Consider the following 18,974-nt stretch of genomic DNA (forward strand, 5'->3'; position numbering starts at 1 on the left):
CAGACATTACTCATCTTCTGCAAATCTCTATTAGAGCTTCAATTGCCCCCCCCACAGTTTGCCACCAGCTCAAACAGGGTCCAATGATGAGGTATGCAATCCAGGTGGGTGAGGGCTCAGCATGCTTTTAATTAAGAAGTCTTTGCCTTCATCATCATTTGCACTGTATACTGAATTTGTGATTACACAACTACAGGATGGAATTCTATGGTATAAACATGCCATAATACCTTACTGATGCATTTTTATGTGACTAACCCTCTTGCAGAATAATCCATATCTTTAACCTAATCATTGGGTGTGAGAGGAAAGAAGTGGGTCATTTTCCATGTCCAATTGAAGCTTCTATAAACACAGAGCAAACTGCAGCTGGAGGCTTGTCTCGTCGACAAAAGTTTAAAATTTGGTTTCAAAGTTCTTAAAAACAAACAGAGTTCAATTCAGCATTACACTTAGTTTCTCAACCAGCTACAGGGCAAGCAGAGCAGTTCGGGTTTAATGTAATAGTCAAACAAAGCCTATAAACACTGTCCTTAAAAGGTTCAAATTCTATTTTGAAGGGTCAATGTGTTTGCAGTCTTAAATATTCAAAATACCTGGTATTTGTGGAGAGGAAACCAAGTATCTCTGAATTAATTCCAAAATTGTCATCATGTCAGGGTCTCTTGGTGAAAAAAGGGAAAAAAAGGATAAACAGGGTTTCTCTCAAATTAGAAAGCATTGACAAGGTCGCTGAAATGACATCCAATGGAATCCTACAGACAGAGTCTAAGGGGTCAAGGCCCAGTGGATGTCAAGCATCTTTTAAATTAATTAATCCAAATGAGGGCTGGACAAAAAGCATACAGCATGGAGAGCGTCGACTGGTGAGGTATGTACACAAGACACATTTCCCGAGGATCCAGGGTGGCTGAAGCCAGTGCGTATAACTTGTAATATGTAATCATTGGAAGTTTAATAAACCTGGAGCCACCAAAGAGGCCACTACTAGGCAAGTAGCAGAAGAAAGGAGGGCATGATAGCATTTGGTGTGGTGTGACTAAAACTGAAGAACAAATGGCAAATCTGCATTAATGTTTAATTGAGATGGAAGAGCATTCACATATTGAAGAAGAGGTTTGCAGCACTCTGTTATGTCTTAAGCTGCAGTCACAGAAATCCATTGGTAAAGGGGGTCTACCTCTTCGAGTGAGTGAACAATTTACTTGGAGAGTGCTGCAGTAAAACATTTTTTAAATTAACTGTTCTATAAGTTGGTGTCTAGATGCTCTAAAAGGTATTCATTAAAAATACAACTGACAGATAACAGCAACTAAGGGTCTGATTACGATCTTGGAGGATGGGAAACTCCATCACAAACATGATGGATATCCCGTCCGCTGTATTACAAGTTTCATAGGATATAATGGAACTTTTAATTCAGTGGACGGGATATCAGTCCCGTTTGTGACAGAGTGTCCCATCCACCAAGTTCCTAATTAGGCTCAAAATCACTAACCACTTCAAACCACCTATAAAGGAAGAGTATAACCAGAATAATATGGATAAGGAGTAAGTATCCCTCTAATACTGGCCTAGGAAGTGAATTTAAGATCATTGACTTAGATACATTCTTTGACCTGCCTTACCAGTATCATGTGTCCAGTGGATATGTCCATATTAGACTGCACGGGTTCTTCACACCAGGATGAGGTGCTACTTCTTGCGGAAGGACTGGGCATGGGTCCATCACTAAACTGTGACGAGACACTATTGATGCGTGAAGTATGAAGGGGTTCTGGGCGATCAGTTGACTTGACAGACATACGCTGACGACACAGCTCCTAGAAGAAACAAGAAATTATACTGTTACCTTTGATGTATGGCTTTCACAAGTGATCTATTCACTTAAAGCGAAGGCAGAAATCTAGCTTTTCAAATATATTTAAATAAATGTAATTACTGATGTTACTAAAAAAGAACTGAAACACTCCACTTTGGGTTCCACTCCAAGTGGTCCTGTAAATAGGATTGGACACAAATGGGTGCTTGCGTATAAAGTAAGGTCACATGTAGTACAGATTCAATTCACTCTCACATACTTTCCCCCCCTGTAAATTTTGCCTGGAAAACATGCGGATATGTGCAGAGGGAAAAAGAAACATGAAAATTGGGCATCCACGGGAAACCGAGAGGAGCAAAGCTGAGGTCAGTAGGGAAGAGTGTCTTTGGATGCACTGCAGATTTTTTATGCATTGCTCATGCCAAGATTCCAAAAGCAACGGTGAAAAATTCGAATTAATCTCATTCGACCTTTTCACATACTCCTGGTCCATTAAAACAAATAGTTACTGAGGGATTTTCTGTATACAAATAATTTAACTTTACCTAACTTTGCTTTCTGTATGATTTGAGAAGCAAAAGATAGGATATTTTCATGTGAAAAGATGACCTACTGGCAGGATATTAAACCTCATACAAAATTTTGAATTCCTGACACGCAAACAGCTTTATACATTAAGCTACATTATGTAACTGAACGACTGACTGGATTCCTATGGAATGACATATGTTTCAGCAAAGTACCCTTTACAATGTGGAATTCCAGACATGTCTTCGTACAATGTTACATTATTCTTCTAAGTTATAATCTCTGGGTACATACAGCATGCTACATAGAATCCCCACAAGGTACTGTAGGCTCTGTTACAGCCAATAAATGCCAACGACAGTGGAACAGTTAGAATGGCAAGGGCTTAATGCAAGTACTTCAAAAGGGGGTGGGGGCTACGACCCTGCAGAATTTTAAAAATAGCTGTGATACTGGAGAAGTGAGCTCTTCACATCCCCGGGAGCCTGTGTCACTGCGCCTGCTGCACTGTGGATAGTTCTGCCGGATGGCACCTGCGATTGACAACATGAGCATATACCCATTCAGGCAAGATGCAGAAAACCAATCCATAATATAACTATAATCTGTGTTCAAGAAACAAAGAACTGGATGCGAAACAGAAAGCATTGCCATAACTGTCGAAGATGGCAATATGCACATCATGAATATCAACACGGAGGGACGCGTCATTGTGGCCAGAACCTACCTGCAAAGACTGCCTAGTGAACTGCACGTATCTTCACTATTATGCAGATGATAAATAGTGAATACAGATGCAGAGGATTCTAGAGTATTTTTTTTTACTCTGTCCGTTTCACATTTGCAAATAAACATTTTAATTTTTAGAAACAGATGCACGGAGAGATAAAAGGAGTTCGCAAAACAACTGTTTAGCACGAGATCACACCCACATTAGAAACCCTGCTTTTTGACGAAATCAGTACTTTTATCAGTTCTTCAAAACTCTTCCCTCATACAGTATGAGAAAAGTTAAATGATGGATGATTTCAGTCCGAACATGCAAATACTTAATTTTTTTTAATATTTTGCACTGGATTCATTTCTTCGCATAAAAGTACGGAATGGTCATTATTCTCTTCCACAGAAACAAAATTACACATTTACACAGTGTACTAATAGATCAAATGCAAATCTGAGGAGGTGAGCTATACATGGTATCTGTCAATGGAGTTACAGACGTATCTCATCATTGCAAATTTAAGAACAGAACATTGTAGTTTTTGAGCTGTGCAAGAACCCAAAGCAGTTTTGAACGGTAGAAATACATCACTAAAACTAAAAAAGTCGATGGTTGGTAGAAATACATAATTAAAATACAACTTAGCAATGCTTATTCCCAGCCAGAAAGATAATGCAGTAGGTAATACTTTCTAGTCTTCAAGATTATCAAACTGATCACACAACTTCCACCACATTTACTCCAGTAATTAGAAAGAGTCCTTTAATGTGACAGATCTAGTGATTCTTTAAAATCTAGTCTCAATAAAGCAACACGAAGTAAAAAGATGTATCCTAGCAAAAATATGCAAGCGTGCACTAAGACTTTCTTTAGCTAGGTGAATTTCCTTCAGGAGTCTGCAGGCAAGAAAAAATCAAGACAATTTAAACCCTACAATAATTCAACCGTTGCAAACTGTCTGGCAAGGGAAAGTGCAATCCTAGCAGTCGAATGGAACACAAAGTAATGCCGCTAGAACCAGCAGGCTAAATGTGAACTTTCATATGTACACAAGTTCGGCCTGGTATTAGATTTTCATTCATAGTTCTGCCTTATAGCCAATCACATTGAAACAAGATGTCACCAGGATCGCACATTCACCTACTGCACTACTGCATGAGTTCACTGTGGCCCTTATTATACATTGCATCACGTCAAGAGGTATTTCCCAAGGGGAGTATCGTTTTGCACCATTTAGCCTTGACTGGTACCTCCCGGTCTGGACGACAGGGTATACAAACTCAGACCCAGTAATTCCTGGTCCAGGGAATCCACACCTGGACCCATATGCAGTGTTGCAGGGGTTGTGCGCAGGTTCTGTACCTGGCCACTACCCAACCATGATCCTCCACAACAGAGGAGGCTGAAAACGCTACCCCATCTATTCCTTCGTCAACTCTGGTCTAACCCCACCTACCTATACCACAGGTCACAGAAAGTTGATGCCAATGTGTAGCTGTGTGTTATCAGCCTGGGTATACAAGCCTTCTCCTGAGGTTGTGTCTAACCACTGACGGAAAATATATTTTAAGCCCTTGGTCCCAAATAGTCACTTTGCAAAGTACTTTTTGGAGAGGTGTTTATCATAATTTTCAAGAGGCCTTGAAATGTAGGGCTTCTATGATCCTAAAGTAACATTTTCTCCACTAAGCAAATTTCAACAACTGAATATTAACATAAGTAAATCTGGAAATCCCACTTATCACAAACACAACCCTAAAAGCCAAGAACTGTAGATAGAAAACTAAATGAGCAAGGTGTAACCTAATATCCACATTAATTTGCATAAGATCAGGACACTTTTAAGATACCTCTCTGCGAACAAACTCCTTAAAATGAAAGCAACATTAAACTGCTCCTAAAAAAGACATGCACCCTGAAAGTTAAACTGTACAAATTGCAAGACAAAAAGTAAGAGGATTCTGGCTGAAGGAAGAAGAAGATTCCTATCCAATAGATTCCTGCCCAACAGTTGGGTTATTTTTTAAATAAAAAAATCTTTTAATTAGAAAATCTCTCACTTCATGCCTTAATCTTCTTTCATACGTACACATCATGATAATGTTTAAAACTGGCCTTATTCCATAGTACTAATGCAGGCACATTAAAGAGGAGAAGGGAGACCATCTCCACATGAATTTTAAATACACAAGAAATGTGGATCCTTCTGAACTGAAGAAAGTAATTCAAATATTCAGAATAACATCTCCCCTAGCAGCTTGCTGTTCATACCTGAATGCTTCCTTATGCATCAAAATTTAGTGTGTAACATGAATGATGACCACCCACTCAATCTTCATCCTGATTTTTTAAGATCAGTTCTACTGTAAGTCAAAGGAAAAGTAATAAACATTGTCATTTCGAACTAGAGGCGTGGTTCAGTTGGGTTAGATGCTGCAACAGAATACTCTTCAGCATCTCAAGTGCAAAAAAATGCCCACCTTCTCTTCGACAAGCTAGATGTGAATCCACAAGAGAGGAAATCTAAATAGATGCCACAATCTGATGATGCACCCCACCCTTCCCAGCACATGGACGACTGTGGACACTGACCCTGGTTTGGTCTTCTTCCCTCTGCTTTATCTTTTTCCACTACTGTTTACATCCTTATGGTCTGCCATTCTACCACTGAATATATTTATATGTAGGCATAGATCACAACGTCAACCTTGCTGAGGTTATAACATGTATCACTTATATAGGCTTGCAGTCCTAAAGGCGTAATCTTCTCAATCCTTCTTCTACCTGTCTTTCCTTTCAACAGCTATCCTATCCTTCATTTCCTCAGACTCATTCTTCTCTCCTTCATTTATTACTTTTCTACACTAGGGAATCACAAGCATTCCTTGGCCTATGCTACAACAATTAAGATTATATTGAAAACGCTCTCTTTGACCCTGAATAGATTAAACATATCACAGCATGTCTCTTCGTGCATTCATTCTTGGTCTTATAACACTAAAATATTTCAAAATATCATTACAAAAATCTAAAATTAGATTGGGAGTCGAATATTTGGAACTGTGTGCAGTCATATGAAGCGATGTAAAATAACTATAAGAGCCATCAGTCAATTAGTTAACCAAAGGCATGTAAAAGCACAGCAATGCATTCTACTTCCTTGACTGTGGTTAATCAAGGGACGGAAATAGCCAAACAATTCATTTTAATTCATTTAGGTGTGTTCTTCCTTTGGTTAATGAAATCTCGGTTGTGTAAATCTTTGTACGCCAGATATCTGCCATCGCTTCAGTACACTAGAGTGGCTAAAGTATTCTTTGTGCCTCTCTTGTGTCTGATTTTCACTTGCAAACGGCATCCAGGTCAGCATATAAAAGTTTTTGCTAGTAAAAAACAAATTGGGACAAACTGAGAGGAGGAGAAAACATGTTTAAAATATGTCAATGCAACATCATCAAGAATCATGTAGTGGTCAGTGAAAGACAACTGTGCTCAGTTCTGATGAACTGATTTACACCACTGGGTGAGTGTTTGAAACAAATGAAAGGTATAGTCTAATCGCACGCCATCAGGCACTATCTTATTGTGTTTATAATGATATGTAACTGACTGTCTAGTATGAGAAAAGGTCATTAGAGGGAAGGGCATTGAACAACTAGGAAACTTGTTGTAATTTTGGATGAGTAGTATTCAAATTATCACTCAATTATACGCTGACCTGTGACGTAACATGTGAGAATTTTAGTCTACTGGAATACCGATTTAGGGAATTGTAAAGGTCATAAATAGCACCAAGCAATAACAACTCTTTTATAAAAACAAAGCTGCTGCACACTAAAACACCATTCAATTCTGGGATGAAGTAGTAGGCCTAATGGGCAAGTTGGCCCTTACTCTTAATTCAATGTTACTGGGGCCTTTTAAGTGAGACTTCTCATCATCTATTGTATGTTGAAGCACATTAACAATACCCCAACCAATCTATACAGCATCAGCACGCTTTGCAACAGTGTAGATCATATGAAGTGAAAAACAAACATTGAGAGAGAGATAGCAAAATGGGAGAAGTTTGAAAGTAATGTCAGAATAATGGAATACTCTTGCTTCCTTTACAGTTTCGTAAGTGATAGTGTTCTGTGAAAATCAGGTCATTCTAGATAAGTAAACAAGAGTAGACATTGCATATCTTGATGCCTCTGCTATTTTGAAAAGGGGCCTTCACACTCTCAGGAGATCTGACACACTGAGTCATCTAACAGGTTGCTCGCTCTTTTTGTTCAATAAAGTAGAGGCAGCAGTACTTGCATCTGAAGGAGTCTACGTTCTTAATTTCCCCTTGATAGTATTTATCCAGAATTTATACAAATCGTGACTTCGGGAAGCTCAGTGAAACAAGGCCTGATCACTCCATTGATACTGGAAAATGAGCAGCATTTGTGGGCGTTGATTAGGTGATGGTGAAATACCAGAACATATATCATTCCCGAATCATTAGCTAGGACTCGCCCCTCTCAGCTAGTTTACACATATCTAAGTATAACAAAAGAGTCTGTGGGGAGTGGTTTAACTATTGGGAGTGGCCTGCAGATTTTAAATATAATACCCTATGCAGTATTAAAATGGAAATCTAAAATAAATGCTTAATGATGCTCTATTTCAACTCATATGGAAGTTGAACAAGCTCCACTGAGGATACTGTCTTGCTGGCCAGAAAGCAACTGTTTTAGAGGGGTTGCATAGACTATGATGTAGATAACTGATACTGAAACAACAGGGGCAGCTTTGATTCATGATATGGATAAGATCAAGGGGGCATATATCAGTGGTGCTTTGCTTCAAATGAATGAAGTATGTTTCAGAATCTTTGTAGCAGAATATAAGATATCTAAGAATTCCACCTATAAAGTCCTGCCCTTAATAAGGTGAAACAGTTAACACTGGCATGGGTTGAGTACTAGAAAGAAATAGAAGGCAGACCAATCTATAGATGCCTGGTCCTTGTGAGGGTTGAAAAGGAATCACTCCCAGGAGCATTTTTCCATGAAGTGGTTTTTAAGCAATAGACACCAATGAAAATAACACAAAAGGTGTGCTGTTGAAAGATACCATTATTAGGCGTATGATGCAACATATAGTTAAAAGATGCCTCAGGAGTACAGGTTAACAGAGATATCCCTATTTATAGGAACACAATAATTTGGAGAAAAGCAGATGGGATTTCTATTACGCTTTTTAGGCATAGATCACAGGTATTTCTACATGTCACCTTTGTATAGATCCTTTGACAATTTTACAGTAAAAAGGAATCTTAAAAGTGGATGTAGCATTGCCTGTATAAAATGTCACTATAATACATGTATCTCTCTGCCTTACTAGTCCTTATTCACTCGTGATACAAGGATGCCTGTAGCAGCTGTACAAAACGTCACTAATGTTGATATTATTGTTTACTTGTAGCACCACTACTCAGCTGCATTAAGAGAATAACATCATTACTCCACTGTAATAATATATTACAGTTCAGCTGTGATATCACAATGCATCAGATTGAGACAGCAATAATGAATAGAAAAAGTCAACTGCCATTGTCAGTGAAACAACTAAAATGAATAACAGCTTTTCTCCTCTATTTCGTACTTCCTTTCCTAAAATTAAGAGTCACCGTTTGATCAGGAGATACCTGTAACAGTTTGTTTATATATGACACGTTCTGATACTGACATAAATCACAATGTTTTGAAAGTGCTTACGCCAACACATATGCTGCATATTCCAAATGTTTATTCTTCCGGTACAGATTCCACATTGTCGTTACAAACCTCCAAACAGAAGTCTTCCACAATAAGGCACAAGTAATCAAGGCCCTCATAGATGTTTAGGGAGAGTAAAGGTGTGCATTTGAAATACTTTTCATGTACAATTCATGGTATTTAAAGCTTTTTCCGGTAGCGGAATTGGAGGTGTTTAAGGTGTCCACCTAGAGTGCTGCTTTGCAATGCTGTGGTCTGAAGCCAGTCATAATTGCTTCTGTGTGCCTTTATATGTGTATATGAATATATATATATGTATATTTACTGACTTACTGATTGTTACATGGAGATAGTAAAACACAGCTTATCCGTGTAACAGAGATAACCTGACACAGTGGCACAAAAAGTAGCTTGTGCACAAGTTTCACATAATATATCCTCAACATGGCAATACTGACACATGTAAGAAACATTACTGGACTGGCTATAATGAATCTGCTGTTTCTGAGCCACGCCCATCTTTTTTGAATGCTTATATTTCAGAAAACTATGCACACTTTCTGAGTAAAGTTCTACTTTCATGCCATGCCATGTATGCTGCAAATCAATTCGGCACTTTTTGCTGTAGGTGCAAATAATTATCTAAAGGGAGATAAAATGAAAAAAAAACGTATTTTTTTCATCCCCACCCATGATTTGTAAAATTAGAAGACATTCCGTTCTAGCTGCAGCCTTCCCTTGAGTATATTGCTTCTCCGTCTTTGAGGATTCCTTTGGGTTTTACACCAGGGTCACTTAACTCCTCTGTGTTACACAATATATAATTTAATATAGATAGAAACACATGGATGTAATGCTCTCATTACAGGCAATTCCTGTAATCAGAACCCGCTTGTAATAAGAGAACGGTCACAAGTCACACTGTAGTAGAAATGTATTACGGTTCACTAGTGACGTCAAAATAGCTCCCCCAGGCCCTGCCATCACACCTTTCCTATCAGATTTCCCACAAGTGAGAAGGCCGGAAAGCTCTAGGTCTATCCATCCCTTCGCTTTAATTTACCTCTGATTTGAAGAACAGTGTAGGGAGCTGCTAAAAAAAGCCACAACATGTTCGCATATTGTTCCCAGGGCTCTAAAATTGCAACGCCAGCTGAGCCGAGCCTACCTGGACCAATCAAACAGCATAAAACAGCCTTCATTACTGTTTTCGTTTTCTGCTGAAAGTCATTTGTGTTTATTCCAAGCTGAGTGGAGGAGAAGGGTCCCGCTGGCAGAAACAATAATCCCGGCATTACTGCCTGCCTGGACTGCTGCGGCAGAGGGGTCAGGCTGCCAATGGTCTCTTCATTAAAATGGGAAGGAAATGGCAACAAGCTAACATAAATATGCACCTTTTATCTTTCTGTGCCCTACAGCTCCGCCAGAACTACTGGCTGCAAACTGCTGCAGCTTGAATTGTAATTGTGATTTTTAATATGGAAACTTTAGACTTCATTCTTTTAAATTGTCCCTATTTGGCATAAATGCATAGTGGTAAGATGATTAAAATGTGTCATTTTTCAACATTATTCATTTTTAGGTTATTAACGGTATTAATGGGATTGGTTATCGTTTGCTAAACTTGATGGTGTCTGCATGCTTTGATCATAATTATAATTTATTTAATTGTATAGGTGTGTGAAGTTTCCATTTCAGTTTTGATATGTCTGTTTTATGAAAGGTGTGCGCTATTTGAAGGACGTGTTATAAGGAATACAATATTGTCTGTGGAGTTCCTTGACCATGTAAACGTCTACGATCTCGTGCTTCTATATGGTCAAGCAGCACATGAATCCATAGAATGGAAATGCTTTGTCTGATAGATAAATATGAGACCGATCCAGATGCTGAATTTCTTCAACATCTACAGTTCTGAATGGAGTGTACCTTCTTTTCACAGTGAGGTGGCAAGTTTGGATGGAGGCAAGAAACAGCCGAAATCTTGTATCAATCAACCGTTGACTGAGTAAAAATGCAGTGAGTAATCTTGGGCTTCTTCTTGGCCTTGATTTGTCCTTGATTATGGGAAGGTCTTTTCACACAGATGCTATTGTCGATACTGTCTCTAACCAACTGGCATTGTGATATGACATACTGACTTACATCTTAGGTAGACATGCTAGGTAGAGTCCAATATGGACTGCACTATTACTTGGTATGCTAGCTTACTAGGTAGGCACCTGAATTGTGTACAGTGGGTGCAGGACAAAGAAATACATTGATATCCAGTTTAAAGAAGTTTGAGGCTGTAGAGTAGCTTACCATCAACTCATAAACAATTCCTACCGGGGATTACTTAAAAATGCTTCCACATCTTCAAATGTCTTACTCCGTTGGTACCAAATATTTCACATTACCAATCACCTGTTGCGTCCTGCAGCAACCATCCTGATGGAAATTCCTACATTTAAATTTGTGGTCCGGGATGAACAATGTTTCTTTGTCGTTATTACTATATTTTGACACGTTATTCACTCCTTCATTATGGCCCCAAGGGATATGGCACTTGAAAAACTCTTAAAGCTTCGCCTTTACCTTTTAGAAAAGCCAAGATGTGGATTTGGTTGGCAACTTTCACCACGAGTGAAAAAGACAGGCCTGTGAGGTAGAGAGCCAGCAAGAAAGAGAGAGGCATGGAAATGATGACAGAGAGAGGCAGAGACAAAGTCCATGTGCAGTGCGGAATGTGCTAAGGGGGGGTTTGAAGACCCACATTGGGTTGGGTGCCAGATCTGGCTACAGGACAAACCCTGTGGGTAAACTCTGCTGCGCACCACTGAAGGTGAAGGTTGGGTGTTAACTCTGGGTTGACAATAAGCCCACCTCAGGACAGACTCTGCAACCAACCCCCTTGAAAAAAAATGCTTCACATGTGTTGGCATTAAAGGATAAAGTGTACTACAGAAAAACTTTGAAATTCACTGAAAAAGCAGGGTTAACAACTGTCTTGTGGGCCCTGCTAACGTCACCTGTCATCCCCAAAACAACCATTTTGTAGTGATACAGGAAAGAAAAGGCAGGATAAGAAAGTGCAGAATGTGTGGGTGACATTTTTTGAGACATGCATTGGGCGCGCTGAAAACCATAAATGGCGCATTTAAGTGGTATATATAAGACACCAACACACACATATGAGTGTCTCCCGCTATAAATCACAGTGTTTCAAAGCAACAGACTGAGGTAGCTGAGCGTGACTGATTCCACCCAATGCACACAAAGCATGCTACAACTTTCAGCCCAGCTACACCATTCCAGTGGTTTTTACATTGATTGCCTTTATTATAATATATTTTTAATAAATTCTCTAAATTAATTAACTGAATAGTTTAATTCAAATAACTTGAGTGCAAATGTGTGAGTGGGGGGCATGTTTGTATGTGTGCGTATATATGCCTTAATTTAAATGGAAGAGATACAACTAAACGCGAAAGGATTTAGCACACTCTGAAATATGACAAAGCTGCTACTGACCACAGATTGTTTTGTAGTGGCTGTATTGAACATAAACAAATCATATCAAATGTAATTTGGAGTTTACAACATTGTTTTCCATCACAGGGGAAATATAATTAGATCAATTAACGACCTCATTTTATTATTCAGCATTCATCATCATACACAAATGGCAGACGTAAATTGTGCATTGAAAAGCACAAGTGAACGCTTGAGGCAGAGAAAAGCTAAGAAATCACATAACGGAGAGTACTTTATGGTTATCCGATGATTGGTCATAAATAGAGGTAATAGTGTATCTTCAGAATTATATTTGATAAACAAACTCTGAAGCAGAGTACACCAATACATGAACGTGCTTAAACCTTGCATTGAAAGTTAGATACACTAATTAGGACTAATGGAATGTACACTGATGTCTTAATATAAAAAAAAAACATGATACCATACTCGCTTACACCTATTACAGCATGTCTGTTTCAAAAGTTTACTCGCCATATTAAAATATATTCACCCAATACCGAATGTATTCAACCATAATGCCTATACATGAAAAAACACACAGATCTAAAACAACCAAAGAGTTGGAACCCATTCATCCAACCAACTCATGTATCGGCAATACCCTCATATTCCAAACCATTATTCTCTCATGCAATATTATTACTCTCATGGAGAACCACAAGATAAATCTCACATAATCCCTATTTAGCCACCTCAAGTGAGGGTACATATATTCCAAAAACTTCCCAAACTGGAGTTTTTCATTACAAAAAATAATAGAAAACATCTGCTGTATTATGTCCAAACTCAACACTTCTTAGGCGACAGATCCAAGTAGCTTCATTACACCGCAATAAGAGTTCCCTATCTCCACCTCTTGTACCACCTGGGATGTGGCCTATTCCATGGAACCGGAAGTCAATTAAATCCACATGATATTCCATAAAATGAAAGGACATAGGGTACCTCAGGTCTTTATTCCTAAGGGCCTGTAAATGTTCCTGAATTCTTATCTTTAGCGGCTTGGTACTGCTTCCAACAAATCAAATTGCTTTATAACGTGACTCTGAGTTATATATGCAACTATCTTAAGGCATGTACAACACTGCCGCAATTTTGTTTATCGCTATTATCAATAAACTCAATAATTGTATTGATGGGTCACACACAGCGTGTGAATAAGACTCTCTTTGGGTTGAAACGTGTTGGTAGTTGCTTAATCCTATCAATAAAGACTGCAATCTTGGAGCTTTTGGAATGCGGCGAACTTTTTAGTTGTTAAAATATATATATATATAGATAGATTAATATGGTTGATATTTTGATAGGTGCCATTAAAGGGTAACCTAACCATAGGATTGAACATTCTAGATGCTGGTTGGACTCAACTATATGTCCCGCAGGATAAATCTTATCAAATGAAATTATGTGGGAGATGTGACTCTTCATCTGAGATTGAAACAATACATTTTTATGGAGTAAGGGTATGTAGACGTATCTTGAATAATGCTCCCAAAATGCAATGTCTGTGATGAATTGTTATTAGAATGCTTATGACACCCCCTTCTGCTCACTCTTAGATTAATATGACAAGAGCCAGATGAATGATGGAATGCCTCTGGGTACTTTACCCGATGTGAAATTAACCAATTTGTGCTGCTACGAATTTGACATTATTCTATAATTTAAAAAATATATACATTTTTATTGTACACAATATTTTGTATGAGGGTGCACAATTTTGGTTTTCTTTATTGTTTCTTGTTATATAAGTATATTGGGGTTAGTGGATTGGCAACACTATGGAAGATATGTTTTTATTGGACTTTTGTGGCCTGTTTGTAAAGAAGTCATAGCATATTATGCAATATGTTTTTAACCTTCTTGATTATAAGTATTTGTTTTTGTTAATAGTACAGCCCTGAACAATTTACATGTTGTAAACAAAACGTGTTCTCTGGCTGTATTTGCTGTCTATATTAAAAAACCTTTGGAAGAAAGCATATTTATGTTTTTGTATATGAAGCATCTGCCAAGATTGAAAACAAATAAAAGAAGGACTATATAAAAAGGACGTTTCTTGAGTCATGGAGAGACATTGATGGTGCATCATCCTATGTCATTTCTTCACTTTGAGTTGATGCCTTGAGCAGCAGGTGTCTGGATGTTTGCACATCAGGACTAATACTATTTGGGACAGTGGGTGGTGCCGGTTTGAGTGTGCTGCTTAGACCTAGATGCTTGTTATAGGGGACAGCCTAAGCCTGTTGTCTTTAAGCATAGTGCTCTGTGAAAGTGATAAGCTTATAAATATACTATCTGATAATCAAAAACGCTGCTAGCATGGATGATGCTTTATAGCAAACAGCCAATAAAAGCTTGCATTAGAATTGTATTCACTGATAAAAAGAATAAGGCATCTTTGTGAGCAGGGTCGAAGCCCACGCAATATGTCATTGAGAGAGGTCTCTGTGTTGTCATATTCATATGCCAGAGCATTGCCACTGCTAAACTAGGTCACCGGTATGTCCTCCAACCAACTTGATAAAGGCAAAGAATAAATTGGAAGCACTTTTTTTAAAGAGGCAGCCAGTGAAATGAGAAATGCTGCTACTTTTTTCACACTTCATCAGTCCTCCAACAATTACATTATCTAGTGATCTGTCCAAACAGGAATAGATACCTTCTTCCAGTTTCTTGCAATCAAAAAACACAGGTATGATGTTAGCCATTCTTCCTGCTGCATCATACACTCTGGAATATTCTATGGCTCAACCTGTGATAAGCGGTGGTTCCTCCATCAGGGCAGAGGAGAGTCGAACCCCAGCAGCCAGCGCACCAAAAATGAAAAACAAAATGGTGATAAAATTGGTTTATAACCATTTTATTTGTCATGGTTGCACCTGCTTCCAAGGGTGGGGCCCTTGCTGCTGAATGGCAGCAGCAGGGAGGAGTGGTGGGCACTTCAGCTTAAAATGTGCATGTCACTTTGGACAGCTATCTTGTGACGGTTAGCCTGAGCACTTTAAAGCTCTCCAACCCGAACATCTTAGACAGCTGGGTGGAGGTGGCGAGCAAGCACCAGCACCCAATGCCTGAGTCAGCATTGAGACAGCCTACGCCAACCAATCCTGGTACCACTCTCATGCTGCTTAACATTATCAGCAGCATGAGGGCAGTGTCTTGATTGGTAAAGGGGAGCTGGGTGAGGCTCTGAGAGCCTGTGCTTGAGTCGTGGTCTGCTGAGACTAGACGGAGATGGAAGTAGTGGGCAAGTAGACTTTTTATTTTTCTTTAAACTTTGATGAATTAGACATTACTTTGACTCACTAACAGGCACTGTGAGAAACTCGCCCTGCCTTCTGCTTCAACTCCAAAGCTTTCAGACGTGGACCATTATAAACACTGTTTAAAACCGACTACAATTGAGAGCTTTGACGTTGACCTTAATGACACTGCTGTTTTTGCCTGTCAGTGGATCAAAATATTTGCCCACCACTTTAATTTGTTAACAGCCACCTGTGCCTGTGATTAATAGAGAACCAACACAGCTTTGGATACATCTCAACACACAATTACACAATTTTTCTAATCTTATTTTATGTCCGACATATGTAAACATATGCAATAATCAGAATTATACCCTCTTCCTCACAGTCTGAAAAAAAATTGCAATCTGATTAGTGATGAAGGGTGGAAACCTGGAACTCTTTACGTCAACCTAAAATTCTAACAGGGGTTAAGATCATTATTATTTTACTACATTAAAGGGCCTATGTCTTACGGGAAGGAAAGGCTCCTAACTTTATTGATAACATTTAATTTTAAACAGTGCTGCTAAAAGTCTAACTAGAAATAGTATGCCTTATGCCTGTGATTTGAGATGCAACGTTTGGAGTGGTTTTATGTCGCATTGATTTATTGTATGTTCTGTGCCTGGAGCTAGTTCAATTGAATGGACACATTATACAGTGTTCGCCCTAGTCCATGGAAGGGTAGGCAGTGATTGAATGTAACCTGCAGATGTTCAAATCAACGTCCTGTGCTAAGGAGAGATGGTTTGCAGTTGGTGGTTTGCTATTTCTAGATAGCAAATGGAGAGGCTATTTCAGCTACCAAACTCAGTTAAAACCGGACAATGTCCAAAGCTAATTTTAATCAAATGCAAATAAAACAGTAATTAATTGTAAGTGGCTTCTGGCATCTTCATTTATTTTTGTGCAAATTATCACAATTACGTAGCGATTAACAATTCAGGGAGCACTAGATTTCAGCAGGATACAAGGTCACTATTTGCACTTTCTCTTGACATCCCAGACCCTATCAGGTCCAACTGGTACTATTGCGCTTACACGCTGAATTCTAAAAATGAATGTAGCTGAGGTGTGAACATTTCTGTGAATCACTCATATCCAGAGTCCGAACTCAGCTTCCCGAACGGATAACCTGGTAGTCTGGGCCTCCAGGTTCTGGTCTGTATGCCAACAACTTGAAGATCACGCCTGCAACTTGGCTGGTTTCTTTTTTGTACTTTCCCGGATGTTGTTCGGGCTGAGAAGTTCTTAAAAACTGCAACAAACAGGTTATGTAGAGTGTCATCTATTTCCATATTCACGATGATGTTGAAGCATAAATTGTAATAATTTTATGCTTGTTCGTTTTTTCCTAGAAAAGGAGTCTGTAAAAATAAACATGTCTCCCCTGCAAATGTGTTTGGCAGTATTTGTAAATCTCGTACTGTTGCGTGAAATCGTTCATTTGCACCTTTATGGTATTCTAATTTTATATATATTCTTTCTGTTAACAGTTGATGAAAGCTAACTTCAGTAATCAGAAAGCCCTTACAATGCAGTAAAAGAGAAGAGCATTGGATGTTTGAAATAGCAGTCAGCTATCTAGGAAATATAAGAATATAAACAAAAAATATGTACCCCACCGTTCACCTCCCATCCTGAAACACAAGGATCAACTTGTAACAAAAAGTCCTAAATAATGCATGACCACATCCAGCCTTCAAATTTAAAAATCCCGTATGTTTTGTAATCTACCCACCACACGGTTAATATCATCTCAAAACGAAGCACCAAATTTGACCTGCGAAAGTAAACTACAATTATCAAACAAACTGCAAACAAATAAAGAGGGCTTCAAAAGATCCTTCTTGTCCAAGGGATGGGGATGCCCTGTCATAATGGAGTAGTCTAATTCCAAGAACACAACCTTCCAAACTATCAGTAGACATAGAGCAACATAACAGTAGTCGAAGAGAAAAGGTAAACTTTATTCGAGATATTGCACCTCTTAAAATTGCAGTATCTAAATGAAAATGAGTAAATATGTTACTGCACTTTCCTCAAACCACCACTGGCAATTTTGCAAACTTCAAATGAATAATACAGGAATCATCTTGTATCCTCTTTAAATAAAACCAAGACCTGCAGATAACTATTTGATAACTTCCACAACGGACGAGAGGAAGGTAGTTGATTATTACACACAGCTTACATGCATCTGCACACAGTGTCCTCCAGGAGTAATCTATAGGGCAAGTGAGGTACGATGCCATTGGTTCTTTCACCAAAATAAATAAAAAAACTCCCACGTATGTTAACCGACTAACTGAACTTGTAATAAAGAATATTAGGTGGGTATATGTTGCACAAGGACAACGCCTAAAGGGCACACAAATCAACATGTTATTCTAAATATTATATACAGTCAACAATATAAAAGCAAGACAGTGATATAAAAACACTATTCTCTGTACTAAGATCCTTGGTTATGCTAAAGTAGTTCACACTTACAGGCTAACTAAATTAAACTATTGGATAAAATCTACAACAAAGATTATTATATTATAAAAGAAAGCTCCTCACTTATGTAAAAATGTAGAATCCAAACACCATGTTGGTTCACAAACAAGCACTTCTACTTAATGGTTAGTATTGGACCTAGTCGTTTTTTGCAGAGTCATCCCCAAACTTTTTGCCTCCTTCCTCCTATTTTTCCTGACCTGTTTTTGTTGGCTTTTGAACTCTGAGCACTTTACCACTGCTAACCAGTACTAAAGTGCATATGCTCTCTGTGTAAACTGTACTGTTAATTGGTTTATCCATGATTGGTATATTTGATTTACTAGTCCCTAGTAAAGTACACGAGAGGTGCCCAGGGCCTGTAAATCAAATGCTACTAGTGGGCTTGCAGCACTGGTTGTGCCACCCACATAGTTAGCCCTGTAATCACGTCTCAGACCTGCCACTTCAGTGTCTGTGTATGGAGTTTTAGACTGTAAATTCAAATTGGCAAGTGTCCCCACTTGCCAGGCCTAACCCTTCTCTTTTCCTACATATAAGACACCCCTAAGGTAGGCCCTAGGTAGCCCCATGGGCAGGGTGCAGTGTATGGTTAAGGTAGGACATACACTAATGTGTTTGATATGTTCTGACAGTGAAATACTGCCAAATTTGGTTCTCACTGTTTCAAGGCCTATCTCTCACATAGGTTAACCTGGGGGCTGCCTTTAAACATGATTAAAGCGTAGATTCCCTTTGGGAGCAGATAGACATGTGGAGTTTGGGACCTCCGAACTCACAATTTAAAAATACATCTTTTAGTAAAGTTGGTTTTAAGATTGTGTGTTTGAAAATGCCAGTTT

The 18,974-nt window shown here is 38.7% G+C and overlaps 1 protein-coding gene across 3 annotated transcripts in view; it reads right to left on the reverse strand.

Annotated features, from left to right (window-relative positions):
• Positions 1-18,974, reverse strand: part of PTPRN2 (protein tyrosine phosphatase receptor type N2) — a 2,126,515-nt gene that overhangs the window by 170,533 nt on the left and 1,937,008 nt on the right. For all 3 annotated transcript variants that reach the window (XM_069211159.1, XM_069211160.1, XM_069211161.1), the window contains one exon: positions 1,629-1,823. In XM_069211159.1, coding sequence (XP_069067260.1) covers positions 1,629-1,823 — 195 coding nt within the window. The remainder of the gene's footprint in view (positions 1-1,628; positions 1,824-18,974) is intronic.

The sequence above is a fragment of the Pleurodeles waltl genome, chromosome 10, assembly GCF_031143425.1.
Source record: "Pleurodeles waltl isolate 20211129_DDA chromosome 10, aPleWal1.hap1.20221129, whole genome shotgun sequence".
Lineage (NCBI taxonomy): Eukaryota > Metazoa > Chordata > Amphibia > Caudata > Salamandridae > Pleurodeles > Pleurodeles waltl.